General features: G+C 43.7%; 1 protein-coding gene across 1 annotated transcript in view; it reads right to left on the minus strand.

The window, feature by feature from the left end:
* Positions 1 to 616: 616 nt before the first annotated feature.
* Positions 617 to 27,067, minus strand: part of SDC2 (syndecan 2) — a 111,144-nt gene continuing 84,693 nt past the window's right edge. The window contains exons 2-5 of the mRNA XM_024572187.4: positions 16,455 to 16,566; positions 9,911 to 10,044; positions 4,027 to 4,162; positions 617 to 3,100 (exon numbers count right to left, since the gene is read on the minus strand). Of these exons, the coding sequence (XP_024427955.3) occupies positions 2,937 to 3,100; positions 4,027 to 4,162; positions 9,911 to 10,044; positions 16,455 to 16,566 (546 nt within the window). The 3' untranslated portion in view covers positions 617 to 2,936. The remainder of the gene's footprint in view (positions 3,101 to 4,026; positions 4,163 to 9,910; positions 10,045 to 16,454; positions 16,567 to 27,067) is intronic.

Here is a 27,067-nt window from a genome sequence, read left to right on the forward strand (position 1 = left end):
GTTCCTAACAAAAATTTTCCTTAAGGTTTCAAAATGTCCAACATAGTGAAGAAATAAGCTCCTAAAAACTGTTACGTTGTTGTTGAACCTGTTCTTGCAGGAACCGGCCCGTTGGTGGGAACTTTTATTTCTTTAGGGCAACCAGAGTAAGGTCATTAATTATGTTCTACTTATCTAGCTTAGTTTCTTAAGCTCTACACAAAGAAACTATATCCTCAATAACCAAATGCATTTCATCTAATTTGCAAAAATATATGTGTTACAAAAAGACCAATTCACTAAGCATTTGATCTGAAACTAACAACTTCTAACATTCATACATGTCGATTTCTGCAAAGTTGTCAACCTAAATGCAGTTGTATTAACCAGGTTCTAATCCTGAAGTTCAGGTATTATTCATCATGGTTGAAACTTTTCCAGAAAAGTGAGCTCATCCCATTTCTCCCCATGTGCTGAAAACAGGTCACTTTAAATACTGCAGGTCTCTCAAACACAAAGCCATAGTCACACAAAGGAAACCATTTACATGTGGTTAAGGAAACAGGAAATTTTCACATTGGCTTTAATATTTATAGTCGACCAAAATTTTTCTGAACTCGGTAATCATAACTAACACTTTTTATGGCACTATTTATTGCATTTTAAAATTAAAAAATAATAAAAGTAGGCAGAAAACATACAGTTGAAGAAAACTGGATGTCAGTCTATACAATGATTTTTTTTTTTTTACTTTCAGCACGACAGACTTTATTTTGGCACTTTAACAAATATTTTGCTTTACAGCAGTGACAAAATATTTGCCAGAATTCTTCTCTTCCTGGCATAGCGTTTCCAAGCAGTTGTTATTCTACGAACTGAGTCTCACTATGCTTTGCGCCGTTAGAGGTATGCTCACTGGATTCTTTACCTTGAAACTGAGGGATAGTGTGCAGCTTTAGGAGGTGCTATCGCTTCCTTTTAAGCGCTCCAATGCGAATTCGTTCTGTAAGTGATGGGGCAGGAATTTGAGAATTAAGGCCATTAATTTAAGTAAACACTGTTCCAGGTGTTGCTTTACATTTTTGTAAAGAAATGAGTTCTGTGGAAATTCCAGGGAATGTTCTCTAAATGAAATATTCATATTTATTTAAAGTAAATTACACATCGCAAAGGTTGCTGTTTTTGCCGTCTTCTTCCTACTTTGGAAGCACACAATGTAAAGCAAAATCAATGGTAACATAGAAAAAGGCAACATTCAGTTAGAAAGCAGTACCCAGGCAGGGGACCCTCCTTCCATCTCCCCCTCACACATCACTGCTTGCTCACAATTTCAACCCTAAGCGGAGAGGCCCTGCTTTTCATACAGAGAGCCTCCCTGCCCTTCTCTCCTTCCCTATGGTGTGAATGATGGTATTCCATTTATTAGTTCTTCGGTTAAGCTTCAGGAGAGATTTGGAGCATAGTTTCAAAGGTAAATCAATCTATAAAACTAAATCTTAGATACCGACGTCAGGAAAGCTCCCTTCAGTTCTTTGGAATTGATAGCCCTAAACGCTGTTTGCAAAAGCAGGCATCTGTCTCAATACTGCCATCAACTCTCCTATAAGGGCTGCAAACATCACCATTCCCACCCTGGCAGTCTCCTAACTTCTACACCCCAATACACACAAGATGATCCATTCAGAATTCCTCTGGCCAATTCCGAAGGGAAGCTGTACCAGCCTCTAATGAGGAGCTCTTTGGTGGTGATGTACAGATGCTGTGGGACGCTAAAAAATCAAACCCACGTCATCCTGGAGAGCGGACGGTCAATGGCAAAGGGGAGATGTACATTTGCTCGAAATGTACAAAATTTATAACAGTGACATTTTCAATTATTAGGCCACATGATTTATTCAGTAGTTTTTATGTTCCCAAATTACAATTTATGTCTATGCGTAAGTCTACAAAAAAGTTACCATTAGAATTGTCTGTGCTTATAAAATACCAACTTTTTTTAACTGTTATATATACTCATTAACACCAGTCTGTGACGAGTTACATAGAATCATAGGCACTTCAAAGGCTTAAAAAGACGTTTACAACTTAAATGCATTTTTTAAGAACAAAAACTGATCTTTCCTTAAATCCCTACTCGTACCTTCAAATTGCAAGAAATCAACAAACACAGTGGCCAAAGGAATCTGCAGCAACTTGTCAAAATACTGTTAGCATCTTTGGGTTCGCTGAGGCTTCTCAGTAACTCACATCAAATCCTCCCAAAAGAGGATCTGATTAGATATGACTAAACAGTTTTCTGGTAATAATCCAATTTTACACATTAATTTGCTGTTGCAAATCTGCCTGAAGCTACAGGTAATGAAAAACAAAGCAAGTGTAAAATGGATAGTCCGACACTTAAAAATTTATACAAAGTGAAGGTTAAAGTTTACATATTTGAAAATCACATATACACTAAATTACCGTTATCTGAATTATCCAAAGACAAATTGCACCATAACAGCTACAAAAGGCAGAGAGTTTTGTTTTCCAAGGGACACAAGGAGAGAGCAGAGGAGAAGGGAACGACAGATAAATTAACAAACTAAGACCAACCCGGCTGGGTGGGTCGGAGACATGCGGACAAAAATCAAACAGCTTTCCTCTTTGAACCATTGAATAAAAACAATCATTCTGTATTCACGCATAAACGTTTAAACTGATTCCATGAATATTGAGAATTTTCATAACATAATATTTTGCCACTGCTATTCACAGAACACTGCAGATGTTAAGTTGTAATTTTATGTTCTAAAGAAATACATGAAAAGTTTTAAATACAATGGGATTTTATCATTAAAGTGCCAGGACGGCTCTTCAATGAAAACAACAAAAAACAAAGATCTTCATTATTCTATGCAAAAGCTTTATTTTTAAAAGTTCAGTGATCTCATAAATAGAGACACTAAGTGGGAGTTTCACGCATAAAACTCCTTAGTAGGTGCCTTCTGGTAAGCAGCACTGGATGGCTTGCGCTCTCCAAGGTCATAGCTCCCTTCGTCCTTCTTTCTCATGCGGTACACCAACAGCAGGATGAGGAAAATGGCAAAGAGGAAGCCTATAACCCCACCGGCAATGACGGCTGAAACACACCGAAAGGGAGATTACCTTTAGAAGAGACTCAGTGGCTGCAGAAATAGCTTTGTCAAGCTTATTGTCAAAACTATTTTACAACACTTTCATGAAAGGCTTAAAACCCCCCACAATGTAGAAACTGGGTTCAACGAAGCAACCAGGCAGTCGCCCAACTCTGACATTCCTCAGAAAGGTACAATACTTTCTTTGATTTGTATTAACAGCATTGCCCAAAGCCTCAATAAGAAAAAGCTGGCTGTGAGTTCAGTGAATTCCATACTTTAAGATTCGTTAGTCTTTTCAGTTCTCACATTTCATAGTCTCATTTTCTAACTGCTTTTTCAATAAAAACACAAAGCATGATATGATTTATTTAAATTTTGTAAGGGTAAATAGGAAAAGAGCATACAATTTCCATCCCCGCCCCCCAGACTTGGATTTGGGACTATCCTTTCCAGGATTAAGTGTTTTTAAATCTTGCAAATCTTCCCCTTTAACAACAAATGCTAATACTTTCACCAGATAAGTTAATTAGAGAAACCTCTTCAATGCCTTGGGTGTTACTTCTGTCAATTGCCTTCTCCGGGAGGAAATTTTCCTTCTCCTTTTTTGCAATTGGAATGACTTGGAGCAAGACTGATTGATTGATCGTCTCACATCCTGCCATCCCCCTTGAACAATCTTAAATTTCCTCTTCTCCCACCCCCAGATCCCCACAATGGCTAGTCAAGGCCAAGGCTGAGGGAGTTGACAGAAAATAAAGACATTTGCCTAACTTTTAGCTATCATTCTGGAATGTGACCCCCGACCCCCTGACTACTTTCAGCAGAAAGGTGACATTCATCACGCTTTGCTCGCACTGCTGAATCTCAATCAGACAAACAGGGAGGCCCGTTTAAGGGACTCTCACCTGACCCCTACCAGGCTGCTCACCTGCCAGGACTTCTGTTCTTTTAAACAGGCTGTCTGGGTGCTTCTCAGTATACACATCTGAATCCTTTTCGTCTGGGTTCGTTTTTCTTTCTGAGTCATAGCGGTGGACGTTGTCCTTATCTGTTTCTTCAGGTGACTGGCATGGGAAAAGGGAAAGATTGTAAAGATTTTTCTTAATGTGTTTAAAAGATAACGAGTATATTTCCAAGTTGCTTCCCCCCGCCCCTCCCAAACAGTAGGTTTAGGAAATAACTGGGATAATCACTTTGTGTGATGTTTTTACCAAATGGGTGAGTCCTATGGTAAGCCCATGTAGTTCATGGTTTTGTATAACAGCCTTCACGTGTACAGGCAAGGTAGCGAGTGAGTTCATAACAATCCTAAGGACGTGGTTAGGTTGTTTTAATTGACATTTCATAAGATCTGTACTTTCTCACCACTCTCTGACTTCAGGCCACCATCTCTCTCTGGCTGCTCCAACCTAGTGGCACTGTTTCAATTCTCCTTAGTCCACCCCCTTGTGACACAGGGCCCTGTGACAGCTCCCTTTTAGGCACTCTCTGCAGGTGCTCTCTAAGGGTTCTCCCTGACCCCACTCTGCGGGGAGTAGCCCTCAGGCTTACCCTACGAGTATAATCCTCTCTTTTACGCATTCTTCTGTGTTCAGCGAACCCTGAACTAGAGCTTCAGGGGACCTGGGTTCTGCAAGAAGCTCCTATGTGACCCTAAGTCACACCACTTTTCTGGATCTCAGTTTTTTTTCGACCAGTGAAGAACACTCTCAGGCCCTTGGGTATTCCACAATTCTGTAAGTGTAAATCTAAGATAATAACTCTCAAAAGCTCATCTCCAGTCAGCTTTGTTATCTACCCAGCAGCCTACAGGATGCTAACTCTTGGCTGCAGCACTGAATCAGACCAACCTTCTTTTCTATTTCCAACTGTTCTTTTGGGCCTCCCCCCAGAGTTATTATTTTTGCACATTCCAAACTGTATCACAGTTTGCTGTGTCACAGCCCTGCCAATTTGCCCCTCACCACTCTCTCCAACTACATTCCTGCCTTGGATTCTCATTTCCACAGCCTCGTTCAGGTCTACAACACATTACATCCAAGTTCTTGCAGCAACCTCATAGCTGCACATATGGGCCGGCTTCTAGTCTCTCCCCAGCTTAATGCCCAGGACGAAACCTTGCACAGCCCTCTCTATTGCCACGCACCCAAACTGATCTTAACACCTGCGCCTGGGCTCATGCGTTCTCCCAACTCCAATCCAAATCTTCCACTCCTTTCGCTGTCCTTTTGTCCTTGACAAAGCCCTCCCTCATCTTCCGCCTCTCTAAAACCTCAGGACACTTTACAGCCTGCAACATCAGCACATAAATCATCTGCTGGCTTTCTTACACTCAGCTCCATCACTGTCCCTCTTGTGCGAATGACCTACAGTTACGATGAAACCTGCAAAGTTAAAAAAAAAAAAAAAAAGCCAGCAATCCCTACCGCTAGAGACTCTGTTTCAGTGGGTTTAGGGTGGGAAAACTACCGGTAATTTTTGTTATTGTTGTTTTTTATAAAGCTCTCCAGACAATTTTATGGCTTGAAAACTACTGGGTTAGACAATTTCAGTTCACACGAGTTGCTTATTCTCTGTGAGCCTGGAATTCTTGTTGGTCGTTACTATTGATAGAAAACACTGTCAGTTGCACTGGGCTATTATTGAAGGCGATAGTCTTTTTTAATGCTACTGCTGTTCCTAAGGATAGCCAACCGTCTTCATTTGGACTCTGAGCTGCGGCCCAGTTAAGTGACTGACTGCTTTCTGAAAGCCAGGGTTCACCCAAAGTGGCAGCCTGCTACTTATGGCTAGACAGTTAAATGACCTTAAAAAGACCTCACTTTCTTGGGGTGCCTCATGGTCATGGGCATCTCTAGGAAGAACCATCAACTAGACCAGGTGGACCCATTTGAACTTCCGAGGAGGTGAGGTCAGGGGGTCCCTTCCTTGGGGAACAGAGCACTAGGCTTCCAGTGCAGCTCAGATGTGGTCAGGCGAGATTAAGTGTCTTACTTTCCTAAACCACAAGAAACCTTCTAGTGACTGAAACTTCAACATGCTGTAACTTACAAAAAGCAGAGGCCATGGATAAATGATCCTTTCATAGCTACACAAAATGCACCCCAAATCTCACTGTTCTCTCACATCACTGTGGGAAAAGAAAACATGAAAAGGCCTTCCGCAGCCTTCATGTACAAAAATGAAGCAGAAGAGGGAAGCTCCCGGGCAGAACTCTGCGTGAGTTTTCTCCATTCTTCTTGTGAAATCCCATCACTAACGCACTGCCTGTCAGAAGGACAGACAACTCAATGGATAAGAGAATGGACTGTCTGGGCTGTAACCTTTCACTGCTCATTAGCACTGCCCCCAGAGATTAGGGAAGGGAGGGGAAAACTCAAAGGGGTGGATGCTCAGGTGTGCAATGAGGGAAGGGAAGGAGGTCAGCAAGTTCTGGTGGCACATGAGGTAGACGAAAGCAGCTACTCTGACATCAGAGACGGAGTTTAAATTATCCCACAGGTGGCAAACACAAGGCCGGCGGGCTGAATCTGGCCCTCCACCTTGTTTCTACCCTGTGGCAGCGCCAAGCTCCTTTCCCCTCGTTAAGGAATAGTCACATTTATACAGTCCTAAAATTACATTCAGCCCTTCGAAGTGGCCCCCGACGAAAATGAGTGTGACACCCCTGACTTATATACATCTTCTCTGTCCCATTATCAAGAAAAGTTACATAATGTCCCCTCAAGTTTTTTAAGTCCCTGGAGTCATTTGCAAGAGCTAACACTTCAGTTCCCCTGACTCAGCTTCCAGTCCAGCAGCCAGGAAGCAGCGTGCACCTCAGGGGTGCGAGTGGCAGGGGGGCAGGAGGGCTCCACAGAGCTGGGGCACTGTGAGCTGAGAGGAATGGTCCACAGGAGCAGAGCTCCCAAGTGTTCTGGAGAGCACATGTGTTCTTTATTGTATGGAAGCAGGGGCTTCAGCAAGAAGAATTCTTTCTGCAGTATAGAGTTAATCAGAAATACCTTAACTCTTGCATGTATGTGCAAAACGAAAGCACCAAAGGCAGCAGAGATGATGAAATGAAGCCAATTAAAGATCTGTCACATCCATGTCTGCCTGTTTAAATGCCATGGAAATGTAATAGAAGGAAAAGATTAAGAGCAATGTTCTGCTTGAACAATTAACTGTTTTCTTTTTATTTTTTGTCACATAAATTTACAACAAACTAGAAAGAATATCTATAATGGTGACATTAATGCCACTGTGAGACCCATTCGGAAGCAAACTCTACATTAGTAATACCCTAGAGGCAATGTTTAATTTAGCCGTGCCATATAGCTACAAAAGAAAAATGTAATCACTATTATTATTTTTCATTGTCAATATTATCAATTATCAGTACCTACAATGGTATTTGACACATAATGAGTAGCCCTCAATAAATCTCCCATAAATAAATGAAATTTATTGCTACATTGAATACAAATGATAGTAGTAATACAAATATATTAAGATGTTTAGACATCCTTAATTTCTGAGATCATCTGCCAAATATCTATCTTCCTTACATTGGTCTGACACGATTACTTCCTTAAAGCCAATTTTTTAAAACTTAAATCAGTGTTTAATGTTTAATCCATTGCTGTCAACTGACCAGAACTCTAAGTCAAATTAGATCTGGCTTAAGACACTACTTTTTATCACTGAAAGCCAAAACTGAGTTTCTTACCTCAAGCTAGCGAGTCTAAATGGTCACTGACTTCTACAGATTTAGTCACGGCAAGTGGTCCAAGTAAAAATGTAGTAAAGCCAAATGCACGTTCAACGTCCACCCTGGAAAACTGTGCCGCACCCGCTCTGAGGTGGACAGCTGTCCTACCATCACCTGCACCTGTCACTTCTCCCCTTCTCCCCTCTTTTGTCTTCATTCGTTCAACTTAATGCATTTATGGAGCGGCCACCACGCATGCCCCATGCCAGGTGTGGCTGCCTCAGTGCTCACAGAGCTTCTCCTGCCTTTCCTATCACCTGACCTGTGAAGTTGATCAACTCCTGACCCTTCTTAATCCCGCAGAGAGCCCTCAGTCTGGAGACGGCTGACCTGGCTGCTCCACATCGGCAGACACGGCCTTCCAGCTGTTATTCACCATCCTCTTCACAGTCACAGGGAAGATGGAGGATGGAGGATGGGGGAGGGGCGAAGAGGGGGAAAGACAAAGGCTCTCTGATATGGATAGGAAATGAAAGGGCCGGAAGCCCACCTGTGTTCCTGCCAGCAGAGCAGCGCCTCTTACTCCACAGGAGGCCTATCACTACCTGCATGGCACAGCCTTCCACATCCTATTTGCTGCTAAAGCTGGGCACCAACAGGTGGGTGAGCTCCAAAAGGGGCCACCGTGTTGCTTAGTTTTCAGAAGCAGCATGCTGCCCTGGACTGTGCAAGAAGTCTACTATTGCAGTTATTACACACGTTTACTTGGCGAACTGGCTCGGTCTCGCCGCTCCAGCCAAGTTCAGTTAAGGCTTACAGAATGTTGGCCAGGTCTCGGGGGCCGTGTAGCTTGCCCTTGCATTTAATCTCCTCAATGACCCATGAGGAACAGGCTCAGAGAAGCTCAGAAATTTGACCAGATCCAGGATTTGAAACCTGGGCCTTCTTCAAACTTTAATATGCATTTTCCAACTTAAAAAGCCTACGTAGTAGTGGGGGGCCAGCTAATTGCAATGTAACATTAATAAGGCCAAAATCACAAGTCTTACAGTTTCCATTAGCTAGTAACTTTGCTCTGTTCTTATTTCTTAATAAGTCAGCTCTCAAAATGAATACTACATAGAGATGCACTCGGATTCATCATTAGCACTGAAAGAGATCAAAGCTCACATACTACTGAGGATGGGCTGGTGGAGACTTCGAGAAAAAAAGTATTGCAACTAGTATCTGGAGTCTCCCTATTCCACAACCTGTTTCAACATAGGTAAAGCCCACGCTGGTTTGAGCTTGAAACAGATTCTTTATGAAACGAAAATAAATTTTGTCTTGAGCCAAATAAAAAAAACAAAAGGGTTTTGTTTCTTAATTTGGCTGTGAGTTCCTTAAAAAGGATCACCCTTTAAAAATATTCATATCTAAGCTAGGCCTCAGTGATAAAAGTACAGAATAAATTGTCAAGCCATGAAAAGACATGGGGAACCTCAAATGCCTATTACTAAGTGAAAGAAGCCTCTCCGAAAGGGCTACATACTGTATGATTCCAGCTGTTTGATGTTCGGGAAAAGGCAAAGCTATGGAGACGGTGAAAAGATCGGTGTCTGCCAGATTTTCGTAGGGGAGAATAGGCAGAGCGCAAAGGACTTTAGGACAATAAAACGGTTCTGTATGATCTTATAATGGTGGATACATGTCATCATCCATTTGTCAGAACCCAAAGAATGACAACCCAAAGAATGTAAACTATGGGCTTCAGGGGTTAACGACATGCGGATGGATGTAGGTTCCTTGATTGTAACAAATGTTCATGCTGGTGGAGGCTGTTGGTAGTGGGGGAGGCTGTACATATGTGGGGCCAGGTGGTAAAAGAAACTCTCTGTACTTCCCACTCAATTTTGCTGTAACCGAAACTTGCTCTCAAAACAAAGTCTACTTAATCCACAAAAGGAGCAGTCAGTGAGTAAAAGTCAAAACAATCGTAAAGAGTAAGTAGAAGCCATTTATCATAATGTAACAGAAATACCATTTGTCCTTACACCTTTTTAAGTGGGGCCTCTTAAAGGAACTACTCCATATAATTAAATTTACAGCACCCCGATGATGAATGCAAAACAAAACACACCTTCGTCTGGGCAGGCATCTTGTTCTGCATCTTCAGCGTGGTGGTTTCCACTTTTGGAGCAGCACTAGTGAACGAGATCTTTGGAAGCAGCCGAGATGTGGTCAGCTCTGGACTCTCCCCGTCCTCATCAGCTCCTGGAGAAGGCAGAAAACATGAGCTCAGCACATGAATCAAGATGCAGATTTCCACATAAACAGACCAGGCTGTCTACTGTTGACACTGACAGAGCCATGTTCTTCCCAAATACCTGCTCATCAAGGATTCAGCAGTCTTTGCCCTGTCTGGTGTGGCTCAGTGGGTTGGGTGTTGCTCCATGGACCAAATTCTGGGTCAGGGCATGTGCCGGGGTTGCCGGCCAGGCCCTTGGTTGGGAATGTGCAAGAAGCAACCAATCCATGTTTATCACATGCATCGATGTTTCTTTTCCTTTCTCCCTCCCTCCCCCTCTCTCTAAAACTAAATAAATATAACCTTTAAAGTGGAGAATTTTTCCCTTAAAAAGAATTCAGTGGTCTTCACTGCGATGAACAAGCGATTTAAAAGTGGATCTGTGGGTAGCCTGGCAATTTCAAAAAATACTATTCCCATGAACATTCTCAAGTAACCGTTCTTTCATTTGCAATGTTCAATCTTTCCTGCTCAATGAGATCTCTTCCCTTCTACATGCTACTTTTTCTGTTTCAAAACAATAACCGAAAAAGGAGAAGGTCCCACGGCGACCCCTTATCCGAGGGAGCTGCCCTTGGCCCCCTCCGTAGGGCCAGGCTTTTCCAGGGGCGCTGTAGCTCCTCCCTCATTCATTTTCTCACCACCTGCTCCATCCTCTCCAGTCAGAGTGCCCTGTCATCGCACTGTTGGTCCTACTTTGTTAAGGTCACCGATGTCCTCCATGCTTCCAGATCCAATGGCATTTTCTAGAGTGGCTGTCATCTCATCAAACCTCCTAGCTCCTCTGGTCACTGGCCAGCCACCATCTCCTTCTTGGTACATGATCTCCGGGCCTCGATGACTTTGACTTCCTGGCTTTGCCCTCCCTTCTCGGCTATTTGCCTCCCTGGCAGGTTCATTCTCTCCCACCTGGACACAAAATGTCAAGCCTTCCTTACGATTCAGCACTGACTGCCGACTGTCATCAACACGAGTTTCCACTTTTCTTTCTATTTAACATTTGAGCATTTCTGACATTCAAGTAAGCACGACGCTCCCTTTAAGTTCACCATTTGTCAAATTTGTAAAATCTCAAACAAACTCAAACTCTGTAATTCAAACTAACCTGCTTCCTCAGACAGAAACAAATGGTGAATCCCTCAAATTCTTCACAGAATCACGTTAATGTAATAAGCAGTTGAGAAATTCAGAGGTAAGGTGCTGGGAACATTAAAATGGCTATGACTATGGTTCATTTTTAAAGTATCTTAATATATCAACTGTTTCCTTCACTTTCAGCATGTATACTCACTAGGTAGAGAAGAAATGGCAGGGGGTACTGGAATGGATGTGGGATTTGGCACTAAACACACCAACGAACCTAGTACTGGTCCTGGCATTTCTTAGCCCTGTGACCTTGGGCAATTAATGCCTGACTATTAGTTTCTTCATCTGTAAGTGGGAAAAGCCATAACTAATTCCCAGAGGTTCAAATGTGATAGATATCCGAAAGCATTTTGTACACATAAAATGGTATGTAAATATGTTATTAGTGATGAGGGCTCCAGACATGCACTGCTCTTTTACATCAGCCTACCTGGTTTTCCATCAGCTTTTATACACAACACGCTTGATCTGCTCCTCCTACAATGAATCATTGTCTTACAAAAGTTTTTTCAAGGAGAAACAAGAAATTTTAAGGGCTTTCAAGACTCCCTTGGATCACTATAGCTAGGACTATGAATCACCCAAGTAGGAGTGTGGAGGATCTGTCGTGAGGGAGAAGCCGTTTTGTAAAGTAGAACATACCCTCAGGCTAGCACTTAGGAAGTTCAAGACAGATGTCTGATCTGCCTGAGGCAGCTCTTCTAAAGTCTTTATCGTCTTTACACTGTAACACTCATCCTCTTGCCAAAGCCAGAAACCTGGCAGCCTCCTTGACCACCTCTCCCTCAACCCTGACCTTCAGCTCTCACTGTTCTCTCTGCCTGAGACATCTCCCCGGAGCCCACAGGTCCCCACCTGGGAGACGCCTGCTTCTGCTATCCTGCCCAGAAGCAACATCACCGCCTCCCCTGCCCCCACTCCACTGTGAAACCGTTTCTCCAAGTTCTCACTGTCACGGAATCTCTTCTTAAAAATTTTTTTTATTTCTACTTACAAAAAGAACCCATATTAAAGGAATACATTTTCACTGCTGAAAGTTGGAAACATGGAAATACAGAAAGAAAGAAATAAAATAATTCCACCACCAGCAAAGCATTGCTACCTTTTATTTACTGACGTACTCCTAACACCTAGAATGGTATCTGTTCCCCTACGTGGTAGGCGATTAACAAATACTCGTTGAATAAAAACATGAACAAATATCCTCTGTATCTTCTCATCTTCTAATGAGCCTTTCATTTCTGACACAATATTTCCAGTCTCCAAGGACTCTTTCCAGCTCTTAGAATGCTCCTTTTTCATTCCTCTTCTAGTTTCACCATTAAAGCATCTTCCTATCTCTCCAAATGTAACGCATTTGTAAGGTCTCTTCCCGTTGTGAGCTTCAGTCTTGTCCCAATTTGGGAGTGTGGGGAGGTCTCTATCTTTCATGTTACACATTTTTCCATAGACGTCCGGGCAGCCTTGTTTGTCTTTTCGCGTCTAAGAGGGAAACACTGAAATGCCGACCATTAGTTCTGGGCACACGGGAGAGGTTATCAGACTGTGGGCATCGTGAGGCAAGACGGAGCTGTGTGCTTTGTTGGAGCACTCCCAAGGCAAGTACCGTGGAGCTGTTTCCTTTGAGTTGATCCAATTCCCAGGAGAGTGTAAAGGCCAGGCTGCCAGTGTTCCAGAACTGATAGGGAGGAGACCACTGGGAATAACTCGGCATTTAATAACTCTTAGCCTAGGGACTTGTTCTCTCTGTTTTCGGTATCGCGCCCCAGCCCCATCTGTGCCTGGCACACTCCCAGTGCAAAGACCCTCTGTTCTACCCTCTCCCAATAATAAAGGTCCAGTTTTCTTCTGCGGTTGGGAGCATGAGTCCCTTTGCTGCATTCTGGTGGGAAGGAATCAGGGAATCTGCTTACTGCTGCTGCTGCTTTTTAAAAATGATCAATGTTTATATGGTATTTATTATGTGCTAGGCATTGGTCTAACCACTTTGCATACACTAACTATATAGCCCAGTGCGGTGGGTACCACTGTTTCCCACACTTCACATGTGAGGAAGCCGAGGCGTTTACCTATCGGACAATTTACCAAGGACACCGCTGGTGTACAGCGGAACTGGGATGTTCACGCAGACACTCTGGCTCTAGGGTCTTTGCTTTTGACTGCTGCTCTGCAATTCACACTCGTCACAGTTCTCCTCTGACTGCTTGCCTCTTAAACAGAATTTCAATCAGTTATCCTGTGTTTAGTGCCACTTCCACCCCCATCTAGTGCCACCCATCCCCAGACCCAGGGGGATCTGCTGTGTTCAGTGGGTTGCTTCTTGGCCCCCTGCCCCACCCCCACTGCCGGCTGACTCAGCTTTCTCCTATCTGCCAAGTCCATCACTTCCCGCCCATCTGATTCCCAGCTTTCAGATCGCCGGCTTTTGTCTCGTCTACTGTTTTGTTTGGCCGTGTGAATTTAGGCCCAATTCCTTTACGTCACTTTAGTTGAGTATTGAAAGGTATGTGTGTGTGTTCAATCTGCCATCTTTAATCAGAGCTCTACCGTTAACTTCAATGTTTGATGCACAGCACTTTGCTAGGTCATGTCACCCATGACATGCTGCTACAATTACTTTTTTCTCATTCCTACATTTCTTCCACCAGCCTCTTGGTTCCCTGAGGACAGCAGCCAAGTCTTTCTCATCCCTGAGTCCCAGGGACATGGTAAAGTGTCTGGCACATAGCGATTGCCCAGGAAATGTTACATGAATGGGTGAAGTTTTCATACTCACTAACGCCCATCTTAATTAAGTCCACCCTGGAAAATACCCTCTGGCCCTTTGGCCATTTTAGTCCTGTCCATTTGCTTTCCCACAGGAGAGCTTGATAGGAGTGAAAACAGAGATTACACTGGCCAAAAGCACGGGGCACCCCGGTTTCCAGCTGGGACTGGCATCAGCTAGCAGGGTGTCCTGATTCTGGAGTGGGGTTCTGTGACACAAGGAGGCAGCCCAGCAAAGGAGTGAAAGAGAACACACTCTCAAGCCCAGCTCCCTGGTCCGGGTCCCACCACTCCACTACATTCTAACAGTGTGACCTGAGGCAAGTGACTGAATCTCCCTGTGCCTCAGGTCTTCTCCTGGGAAAATGGAGACAGTAACAGAAATGTCCTTACAGAAATGTCCTGACGTTAGAAAGAGAGGAACAATGTCTGACCACAGTATATGATCTATGAATTTTACCTACAACTTCTACTATTTTTAAGCTGAGAACTAACATCCCCACGGCAGTGCAAAGGGCGTTCCAGAGTCCGAATGATGAGCTGCTTTGCAGCCATCATCTGCCCCAGGCCGGGGTCAAGGCGGAAGCAACGCCAGCCCACACTGAAGCCTCAACTCCATCTATCCGGTTAGTGGGTTCGGGATTTGAAAGGACCCACTCAAAACCGCCCTCACCCCGATGGGGAGAGGTAGGATTAGCACAGGAGCAGGACTGTGTATCTGCTTTCTCATATGAAACTTAAGGACAACCTTGGCAGAAATGGGCCAAATGACTTGAACGACAGATCTGTAACGACTCTTAGATTCTAAGATCTGTGAAACAGGGACAGAAGAGTTCCCATATTTATTATTTCTTGGGACATTTTGAAGATGACAGTTACAAAGCACTTTTGAGGTGCTAAGAGAAAAAAAGGAGGTGCCATGAGTGAAATATATTAATAGAGTTGTGGGCTATGGAGAAACACTCTTTTCACACTCAATCTGTGTGTGCAATATATATCACTCTCCCAAGAATAACTAGGGCTATTTTTACACTAGGATTGCACTGTAACCTCCTTGTGACTGGGTCAGCCACCACCTCTCCTGTCTTATTCAGACTTGTCATTTTCTAGCTTAAAGCACCTACTCTTACACAGCGAGATCTCTACCAGAGATGCACAGTTGATGTGAATTTGTTCTGGGTCATTCTGAAGCCCAGGCCAACCCGATCATCAGACACCTATGTCCAGCATAACTTTTACTGTTGAATTTACAATGAAAATTTAAAGCAAGAAAGGTCCTGGATACCACTTCCCTAGCATGCTGCTGACCACCAATTCCTGACTTGATCGTTACTTAAATGTATGCACAAACTCTTTCTCTGCTTCTTAGGGACCATTCCTGGCACAGGTGAAACATTTACCAGGTATGGTAGACTGCAAAAATGGCCAGGATCATTTATTTCCCCTCGTCTCCACATCCTCTGACATGTGACTTAGTAGTTCCTTTCATTACAAGGTGGAGTAACGAAAGGAAAGCAAACCCTGTGACTTGCTTTGACTGATACAATGGGGTGGTGATGCTGTGCCAGTTCTAAGCCTAGGCTCTAAGGGGCTTTGCACCCTTCTGCTCCCTTGGGATCTCTGCCTCCAGCCTGGGAACAAATGGCTGGCCTGCTAGAGGATGAGAGACCATGTGGACCAGAGCCATGTCTGCCCAGCTGCTCCAAAGATATGTAAGAGTCCAGCCAAGGTCAGCAAAGCTGCATACCCAACCTGCAGCTGACCACTGACATGTGTGGGAGCCCATTTAGCCCGGCCTAAAACGCCGACCCACAGAATGATGAGCTGAATAAATGATCGTTGTCTTTAGCCTCTTCATTTTGAGGTGGTTTGTTATACAGCATTACTAAAGCAACAGATAGCTGATATACCAAGGAGCTGAGGCTATCCCTCTGCAATCATTTTTACCTGGCTGCGACATTCTCCCTCCTACTTTTGAGCAATACACTAGGAGTAAGACAGTATAATGCTCCTTGGCTTCATCCATAATCTTCAATATGGGGTCGGCAGTTTGAGGGATTTATTTAAGAGTGGTTTTCATGATATCACTATAAAAGCCTTAACAAAAAAAAATTAAAAGCTGATATTGACAGAACTCTGACTACATGCCAAGCAACAAGCTCTAAGAGCCACAGATGTGTCAACCCCTTTAATCCTCACAGAGAGCCTACGTGGAAGTGGCCTTCCGTTCTGTAAATGAGGAAACCGAGGTTCAGCCAAGTTAAATACACTCCCGTGATCTCACAGCTGAGGTGATGGAGAGCCAGAATTCACACCCAGGCACCTGGACTCCAAAGAGCATGCTCTCAACCACCATGCACCTGCCTGTCTCCCTGAAGTGAGCTCCAGGACACTATGCCCGAGTGTGTCTCCATGAATGTGCAAGCACGGAGGAGGCGGTGAGAGTGGCGGTAGCCAGCCTTACCCGAGCCCGATGCAGAAGCATAGTCATCGTCATCAATAGGATACACTCCTGAAGCGTCTTCAACGGAGCTGTTGTCGAGGTACATGTCTTTATCAGACGTCAGCTCTGCCCTCTGAGGGAGGAAAGAGAAGGGATTCAGGATGGGGGGAGATGAACAAATGTGCTTAATTATCTTACTCTTCAGGTTCACGCTGCAGTGAGCAGACCACCTTTTCTTCTATTCCTCTGAGCCCCCATTTCTGGCCCTGCCTTTCCTTGGAAACCCCTGACAACATGCATGAAGGGCTGAGCATGGACAAATGTCCCCCGGGGAAGCCCATGTGGCCTACTCCAGTAGACTGAAGATGGCACAGAGACCTCAGCACCCATCAAGTGTGCATTTTGTTACATCCCACTAAATCCAAGTTTCAGTGGTCCCAGTAAACCCGAGTTTCAGTGGTCCTAGAGCCAGGTTTAAGCCATCTCAGGCATTCACTTTGTCACAGAGTCACTGCGAAGCTCCCTTACTGGAAAGCTACAAAACACTGAAATCACGTAAGACGTTCTTGGGGATGTATACAAAGGTAAGGTGATGCTTAAGCTAAATCAAGGCCTCCAAGTGTCTGCAGGCCTGGCCATGCTCAGGGCCAAGAACTCCCCAGTCGCCTGGGCAGTCCAGAGCTTTCTGCCACAGCTCAGATGTGGGCAGACGCCACGCAGAGCACCTTACAAGGAGCAGCGCCAGTGAAGCTCAATGACAAGGGTGAACGCCCACTGCAAGCCCGCTTCTAGGGCTCATTGGCTCGGCAGAGCCTTAATGACAAATGCAAATAAACCCACACAAGTCCATTCTTTTTATATCACTGGCACTGGGTAACAGCAAACCACATGCTGACTATGGAGAGGGATCACTCCCTAAGTATTACCAGTGCCACAGCTTCTTAGCCCTCAGTAAGAGTGTTAGTATTAAAATCCAACCTAATCCTGCCAAAAAGGTACCACGCATGAACTGAAGGCAGAGTAGCCATATATTCTTTCAAATGGTTTTAGTAAATTGGTTATTTTACCACCAATAGCTCACAAAAAAGCTCAGAAACAAATAAAGCTGATTCATGGCTTCTAGACAATGTTTGTGTTTGGAAACAGGTAATGCCATTATTGTCCTATTTTTAAAATTCAAATGGAATGTTTGTTCCTAATGGGAATTATAAAAAAATGTTTCCCTTACTACATTGGCTTTCATCAGATTTCCTCTTAAAATAAAACTTTCTGCTCTGTGACCGGAGCCTTCCTAGGAGGACAGACGGGTCCCGCCCTCCACAACACTAGCACTTTATTCTCTCAAGTTTCAGCTGCTGGCTACAAATGCTGAAGTATTTTAAACCTGAACCCGTATTTCCCACCAGGCTCCAGGGCCAGCTGACAGGAAAGCATGGGAACCCATTTTACTTGAGCCACCACACCGGCACATTCTGAGAACCGAAACCTTAGGGATTGGTTTTCCAGTGGGCTGGCTTGCAGGCATTGAATGACCACCCTGAGCCAAGAACGTGCTGGAATTTTTCTGCTAGAATGGTGAGAGCTTAACTCTGCGATCTGAGGCCACCCTGCATTATACCGCTTCCAAGGCTATCACCATTCCAGGCCGTAATTCCCAAAGCTTGTGAACTGCAGCAAGAGCCCTGCATTCCGTAACTCTACTATCAACTTAAATGACCCCTGTTGCACTCACAGCTCCTTGGTGGGCAGAGACTGGACCTCAGTTCACCATTAACCTACCCCCACTCCCCGCAGTCACAGTGCCTGGCGGATAGGAGGCGCTCAGTTAATGCTGCTTGGGCTACATGGGCTCCCACCTAAAAGCAGTACTTGGTCCTGCTTGAATTAACCTTTGTCCTGTGCAACTCATCTGGAGGGCCTTCTTGTTCTTTCTAAAATCCCGTCTACTCCAAAGCAACCTCTGACTTCTCCAGTCCTTACATGTTCCCTAGTTGTAAACTACATTTTTGGATTTTGTACCATATGGACAATTTAATGAATAAACTGTCGCTGTTACTTTTAATTGTCACAGATGTATTTCTCTTGCCCCTTAGCTCAGTACAACTCACTGAAGGTAGATCTTCAACGGCCTGTGCATGCTCCCTGCCCCTCTCAAAGGGCATGGGTACTTAATAAATATTTGTCAACGGAGATTACCTAAAACAAATTAGCCTTTGTCTCAGGTCCCTGAGTTAACACATGTCGCAAGACCCACCACAATTCCTATCATTAAAATCCCTCACGTCTAAGCCTGGGTGATCATCTGCCCCATACACGTTGTACTGTATCCAATTAAGTAACCTGAGAGTTGGAAAAGTAAGTGAAAGTCTGTTTACATGTTAACAATTCATTGGATAACTCATTTTCCTCTTAACCGTGTCAAAGAAGTTTGAGGCAGCATGGGTACCACTAAAATATTTAACCCCTGTGTATAAATTAAATTTCTGTTCATTAGGTGACCCAGTTGTCCAGACTGGCACATCTGTCAAACTAACAGGCAGATGGGCAGAAACACCTCCCAGAGACCCTGGCCACCTCCCCGTTCTCACAGTTCAAGCACACTGAGTAGCCTGACAAGCAACGGACTTCCCCAGGACCACCGGCTCCTTATGAGGAGCTGTCAGGCCAGAATTACTGCAAGAGTTGGGGTGGAGGTCAGGGCGTGTCTAGAGAAGCTGACTTGCCCTTGGCTACTTGGGGTTTGCAGGACTCCAGGGTGGTCCAGGGGCTGGCAATGTGCTTAATGTGCTTAAACGCAGCTAAAAGTATTTGTTCCTCCATCACCCAGTGGGGTGCAAATAATTCCAAACCCAGCTCACAGTCATCTGCCGCTCTAATGTCAGGGGCACTAAGTGTGTAGGAGGAATTCCCAAAATCCCTCCAGAGAGTCCAATTTAATAATAAGTAAGCCCTTTTCACTTTGTAGCAGATAATGCTCAAAGAATACCTCCAGCGTGTTTCCTTTAAACAAAAAATACCTTTCCAAAGACGACACATTTCTTTTTGTGAAGACTCACATTGGGCTGAAAGGATTTTTCCCTTAATGTGCCTGGAGAAGGAGGTGAACTCTGCACCCACATTTCCTTGAGACAAGAAGATGTGCATCTCTCGAAAGCCATTGAAAGGGGTAACTCAAGACAACTGCTTCTACACCTAGCCAGCTGTCTGCCTCCCGAAGCAGCACACCTCAGGGCACACTCCGAACACCCTCTCGTTGAATGGGATAGAACCACCTGACTAAAGTCACCAGGAGAAAGGTGCAGAGGCAGGTCCCCGAGTGCAGAGAAGCTGCCTGCCTGGAGGATTTCTTGACTAGGCTGTTTAATTTGGGACCGACCATTTCTGTGGGGCAGTGTCAGTACTAATAGGGCTTGGAGTATGAGCTGGAAGAAAAAAAAGCTGATCTTTCAGCCCTTTGCCCCTTGGCTGATGGAACGTACGCACACAGGAGAGCAAAGGGAAGTTGAGGAAAGCTGCTAGGAATGAGGGGGGCTGGCTGCAGACCGAGATGGGCCACGTTCAGCCACGGGAACTGAAGCACTGAGACAAGGCAGTTCTCCCCAGAGGAGGGTGACTTCTGACTCAGTTTGTATCCCCACAGTGCTTAGGAGAAAAGCAAGGGACATATTTGTCTCCTAACTCCATCTTTCCTGTTCTAGCACCCAAACTGCAGCAACTTCATAACCTGGGGCCTGGACCATTACTCAGCACCCCCTGCTTAGTCACTTGCTCAAGTCTTTGTCCTTGAATCCATTCTCTGTAGGGGGACCATTCCTAGACATGACCATATCCCCCCTTGCTAGAACCCCTTTCTTGGCTCCCTATCATCTACAGGATAAAATAAAAATGCCTTAGTCTTGAAAGTTCTTTTACCACGTGGCCTCACCTGCAGCGCCAGTGCCAGCTGGTGCCACTCCTACCCAAACCTCTGGCTCTATGGCCAAAACTCCACTGCGACCTGGTGACACCGGTTTCCTTTATATAAGACCCCTAAGAGGAAATACACCACTGCAAGGATGGAAGCTGAGGAAAGCAATGGTGATCTAGGTCCTACATACTTGAAGATGAGGAAAACTAGTATTTTGTTAAAATGATTCAGCCCAAATGCATATGGTGTGTGTAATAAATAGAGAAATATTAATTCTATGCATAAAAGACCATTAAGTGCACCAGTCTCGGTTTTAGTAAGAAGTATCACAAACCTGTCCATTTTCTCAGCAAAGAAAAGTTGCGAGACAGCAACTGAACAGATCTAATCGTCGGATTTTTCTCATGTAGGTAAGGTCTGTATCGAACAGCTCTCACGCTCCAACCTGCAGGTGTGGAAATCTCTTATTCTGAAATCTGAGACCCTCCCTGAAAGAAACACTGCTTTATCTACTAGATGCACACCCTCTAAATGCCTTAAACTAGTGCGACCCAGAGGTCATTAAAGCTCAAAGCAGTAGGTGTTCAATTCACTTCATGGTTTAAACTTAGGTGAGTAACAAAGTCAGAACGTAGAAAACCTCACTATTTATGAACACCCCCAACCCCAGGACCCAACCTTCAGAAAATCAGTCTTTGCACATAACAGCAAAATGCTCACATTGCCTGATATAACATCTGTATCACATCATAGAAAACAAAACTCAGATGATGCTTCTTGTTTCAAGACAAAGGCACATCCAGTCCTGATTTAAATTCAAATGTGCTCTCACTTTTATGGTGATGATTCCAAAGTGTCAAACTGGCTGTAATTTTAGCTTATCTTTCCAGAGGTAACTAAATCAACTATTTTATTACTAACTAACACACATATTAAATGAAATAATTTCTCCCACACACTCGCTTGGAAATGATATACTTGCCCTTAAGATGAACTTTCCAATTCTGGCCTCTGTAGAGCCCAAAGGAACATATAATCCTAGAGCCTGGCCAGACATTATAGGCATCAAGATCACCTATTGTTTTCCAAAAGAGACAGAACACCACGGGAGCAAATTAGCTTGACATTATCCAGTCTAGTTAGTGGCCAAAATGGGGCCCAAAACTTTGGTCACCTTCCTCTGGGGCCTTTCTAATGCCCTGTAATGACCCGTAACATTACAATGTCAAAGCCATTCAGCTTGGGGTTCAAAAGCATTGGCTCTAGTTACCTGTTAAATGTTTCTTCTGTGCGAGGCATTTTGTGCTAAGTGTGTTTTATAAGCACTGGCACATTTACGAGTAATCATCTCAACAATCTCTACCACAAACCAAGGAATTGAGGCTTGCCCAAAGACCCACACACAGCTCAGATCGGGGGGCAGGGGTTCCAGCCCATCTGAACTTCAACGCGCGCAGTGAGTGAGTGTTGGCCGTGCTGTGTCCACTGCCCCCTCCCTTTGCTGGTGATTTGCACATAATCATAAAAAGGCCCCGAGAAGAACAGTAACAGTCATGTCGAACTCTGCTTGATTCAGCACTTCAAACTTTGGCCATGGAAATTCTCCCCCCAGAATAACTATTTAACATCTTTTAGAATCAGTGTTCTTGGCATCATATGAGAAAATTCTGCGTTAGTTAAGAGTTCTTGCTTGAGAGTTTCTTCTCTGCCTAATGTCCTGTAAGTTCCCCATATGGAAGAGGCCTGGAGCCATGTACAGCAAATGTCATTCATTCATTTTTAGTAGTATCTTCTTTCTGTCAGGTGTCCCTGTGAGCCAAAGATGTAGTAGAAAGAACCTTAGGTTTATCACTAGAAAAACATACTGTTGTCCTTGAATGAATGAGGTATGACTGATATACAAGTGTATAAGCAAATATTGTTGTATTTACAAACACTTCTTTTAAGGTTTTATTTATAGACAACTACCTGTACCTAATCATGTACCAGGCTTACTCTACCATTCTGCATGTAATACATACAAAAGCCAAGGTCCAAGATGAGGTCACACATGAGAAAAAATTCTTAAATCTTTGAGTAAGAAAGGTCTTTAGCTCAGAACTTCCTCAAAAAGCTACAGTAGGTTCTTAATCAATTACATGGAAAGCTAGGTCTCTTCCTTTAAGAAAACTTCAGCACACCTTCCTTCTACAGAGTGGGGGTATGAATATAAATTATTCACTGGTGCATATTAGGAAAATAAACCCAATTCTGAAAAAAAAAATCAGGTTATATGAAGGTAGAATCACATTTGAGTGTGACGTGTGAGGCCAAAGGATAACCAGGCTGCTCATAAAAATGCAAAGTTAAAATAAAATCAAATTAAGAAAAGTCAAGTCACAGGCAATTGGAGACAGATTTGACTGGTTCTATGAACCTTTTGAAACAAATCGAGGTGGGGCAGGTGACAGGATTTCTACAGTCTATATTCCTTCAAGTCTGAACCAATCATTTGGAAGTCAGCAGAGGTTGGAGTTTCCTGGCGGATGCCTCCCCCTGTGTGGGACTCTCCCTCATCACTTAGAATGTACGTTTCTGGAAGAGGGCCCAGACCAGCACCAAGTCTGAGGTTTTCTACATCCCTCCCAGGCCAGTCCCTGTGCTCTAACAGCCTGAGTAGGGTAAATGCTCAACAAAAAGCACAGAGGTCACATTTTTCTGAAAGGTTGAACCGAACTGTTAAGCCATTTGGTGAAAGGAAATAATCATATGAGGTCTGTCTAGAAACAGTTCAGCCATTGTTAATATAACAATGACAGTTTGCATGACATTGACGTAACCTGGCAGCCCAGGAGAGTGGACTGGAATGCGATACATGAACAATGACTACTTCACTGTACTAGACAGTGGGGGCCGTCGATGCTGTTGAGTGAGCATGTGTACTGTGTGGCCGTCACATTGTAAATGACTGAGTGAGTAGAGCAACGGATCTGCAGCAAATTTTGCATTAAGCTTGACCATTCCTCTGTGGAAACTATTTTGATGATTCAGAAGGCTGCAGCTATGGCCAACTGGTGGCTTCATCACAACAATGTGCCCACTCATGCACTACATCCTTTGCAGAGTTTTTTTGTGAAACATCAAATCACCCAGGTGACTCAGCCCCACTACAGCCCAGATTTGGTGTCCTGAGACTTCTGTCTTTTCCCCAAACTAAAACCACCTTTGAAAAGGAAGAGATTTCAGACCATTGATGAGATTCAGGAAAATACAATGGGACAGCTGATGGCTAGCTATTGGGAGAACTGTGTGAGATCCCCAGGTGCCAGCTTTGAAGGGGACTGAGGTATCATTGTCCTATGTACAACGCTTCTTATATCTTGTATCTTCTTCAATAAATGTCTCTATTTTTCATATTACATGGCTGGATACCTTCTGGACAGATCTTATACTTTTGAAAGAAGTTACCTGGTTACCTCACGTCTGGGAAAACTAAAAACTAAAACCTAGTTCTCTTACTAGGTCTCTTTAAAAAGGGCAGCCTGGAACTCAGCTTCATAACTAGCTATGAAGAGGACTGCCAGGAAGGTAAGTATGACCTCAGAAGAAATGGCCAACTCATTAACAACGCCCCCAACGAGCCAGGGAGACACAGCACCAGTCTTTGGAGAACATTTAAATGGCTGAAAAGCATTTTAAAAAGCAACACTGAGCTAGTGTACTTAACTGTAGAAATTTTCCTCTTTGCATTAAAAAAAAAAAAACTGAATATGGTTCAAAGCAATTAGATTTCCTAGCCAACAAAGCTCAAGTTAAATCTTTCTTTAATAAAATGCTCAGCACAATAATCAGCATGTTAACAAAAACAACAAAAAGTCTTGCCAAAGGATCACTTGGCTCATCTAATTATGTATTTATGATTACACAGGATCAATATCATTTTCAGAAAAAGTGCCTCACCGTATTATGTATGTTGGTATAGCTGGTGCTTCACAATTATTTTTCTTCCTATAATGTTTGTCTGTTGAGTCTCTAGAACAGTAACTGGGCTCAATAAGTGGTTTTTTGAGTAAATTTAAGAGCATCTCCGGTATGATGACCCAGAAGATCTTACATGCTTATTTAACTGAATACTGCGCCCCTCCTCTCCCCGGCATCACGGTACACAGGACAGGGAGGATACAAGCCTCCTAGTCCAGTTCCATTTCTCATTAATCTGGAACATGGTAACAATGAACAGCTCTAATCACAGATACTCAATGAGAATATGCTCATCTACCAATAAGCCTATCGTGGGCACATCACCTACAAACTCCTGTGACCCAAACCCTAGCTTCTTCTGTAAGCCAACATTTCACAAAGTTCTAAGAACCCTTCACTAAATAAACTGAGCAGAAAGAAATCTAAACTTTGCCCCCAAATTCCCGACTGACCGTAGACTTTGTACGCTAGAGAAATGACAAAGACAACTATTTCAAAGAAAAAATATCTCGCCTGGAAGGAACTTTCACTTTATGTCATTCTGAAAGTTCTAAAATACTTGAATCACAAAATTCAATCCATAGGTTTTTAAAAAATACTCCTCCTGAGATGGATTTATTGCTAATACCAAACAAAAACTAGTCTTCTTCCTCTTCTAACAGCAAGTCACCTGGGGGGCGGGGGAGGGTAAAAACCAAAAGCAGAATACACCAACAGTTCTTATTTCTGTTTAGGGGGAAGGGTTTGTATTCCTGATCCAGAGAGAGAAGGGAAGCGACCTTTGTCTTGAATTAAATTTGCTGGCAACAAAAACAGGGCTCTCTGAAGCAACATATAGGAAAGCAACGCCCGGTACTTCGCGCGGGATTACGTTGAACGCCATGACACAGAAAAGGAAAAAGTTCATTACTTACAGATGTGCTCCAAGTCCTGCTTTCTTCCTTTTTTGGAGTATCAAACAGAGGGAAGAAATTTGGAGCCACGTTATTATAAGCATTGCTGCCTCCCCACCACTCAAACTAGAATATTTCAGTATTTATTTGGCTATCCATAGGACCACAGTTTAGACTAGAGTAAAAATAGAAGCCATATGAGCCTAACCTGAAAAGTCCCAAGTGCCGGAGAGGGTCAGTATTAATATATTCTAACTGAAATAATGAGATTCTGTTTCCTGGTGGAGTTTGGCAGGAGCGGAGGGGAAAAAAAGAGATTTGGCATTTATTTCTAATTCAGAAGTGTTGTGTAAAAACTACCACAATGAAACAGACTCCAAGGCAAGTGCAGGAAGCCAACAGACTCTGGTTTAGATTTAATAATTCACTCTAAGGGTTTTTCAACTGCTATAATTGGAGGCCCCAAGGCACAGCCACCTATATCTCCACCCTATATGGGGGCTGACAGAATGCCACAGGAAGCCTATGGGACAGGAAAATGGAAAGACCCTAGGTCCAAAGGGCAGACCTTGCCTTCCAGGATTGGTGGATGCAGAGAAAGAACCTGTGCTCCACAGCAGCTGATTAACAGAAATGAGCCTGTACTGCAGCGGTCTAAGCTAGCACTGAGACCGCATGTGAATAGGAATATGGACACTTTACTACCGGCCTGTAACGAGAAGCTTGGACTATTCACTAGACACCAGCTAACAGAAATTGGGATAAACCCTTTGGGGAAGCACTCTAGTAATGCATTTTAAGAAAATCTGAAATGTTTTATACCATCTGATCAGAAAGTTCAACTCTCAGGAATTATCCCAAGGAAACAGACTAAAGACAGGCGAAGCTGAGGTGTTGACTACTGCGTTAGAGTAAAATCAATGAGTATGTCAATTATACCTCAACTGAATAACAGAAAAGATCTCTGAGACAACCCACCTGCCGACTACAGCAGCGTAGCTATCTCAGTCACGTATGACACACGAACTTTCTCAACATAGCCATTAAACATCATATACCACAGAGCAACAAGAAAAAAGTTTAGACTACACACTACATTTAAAAAGCATAAGCTACTGTGATATTTTCTAATATCACAACTCTATTAAAATTTCATATCCATTTGACCAAGCATTGAAATGGGTTTGGAAAACAAAGAGAGGAAGGGTGAGGTGGGCTTGTGAATGCTGTCTTTCCTAAGTGATATTACTGTTACAATTTTTAAAACCACATATAAATATATAAATATATATGGTGCTAAATGTACAGAAAGCACAAGACCAGTGAGCCATGGTCACAAATGACCAAGGACCAGCTTCCAGTGTATAAATGGCTTCTGAAAACTTATTAATTCTTTAACAGTAAATGCATTCAAACAGAGACAGGGGCACTATATTTTTTAAAATCTAAGAAAAGTATCATATAGGTGTATAAATGACAAGCATGAAAAACACTTCATACTTCAGGAAAGTGCCACAGAATGACCCAACCGTGCTTGGGCTGCTCCGGATGAATTTCATCTGAAGTCACAGTAAAATGGAAAGTCAATCACAAGATTCTTGGTTCTAAAATTTCCTGAGTCTAATGACCCATCTCATTAGCTACTCTTTCTTCCTGGCTTATTTAAAGCAAGGAAGCCACTCCGCGTCAAGGTGAGGCTGCCGGGTTTCCCAGCAGACAAGTGCACTTCCAGCTTGGTCCCAGGCAGCAGCGGCCAAGCCAGCAAGCCCCACAGGTGTTCCGCACTGCTCCCGGTTTTGGGGGCCCTTCCACTACACTTACCTCATCTGTGCGTAAGGGGAGCCTCTCACTCTGCCTGTCCTGCTGATTCCAGA

This window comes from Desmodus rotundus, chromosome 8, assembly GCF_022682495.2.
Source record: "Desmodus rotundus isolate HL8 chromosome 8, HLdesRot8A.1, whole genome shotgun sequence".
NCBI lineage: Eukaryota > Metazoa > Chordata > Mammalia > Chiroptera > Phyllostomidae > Desmodus > Desmodus rotundus.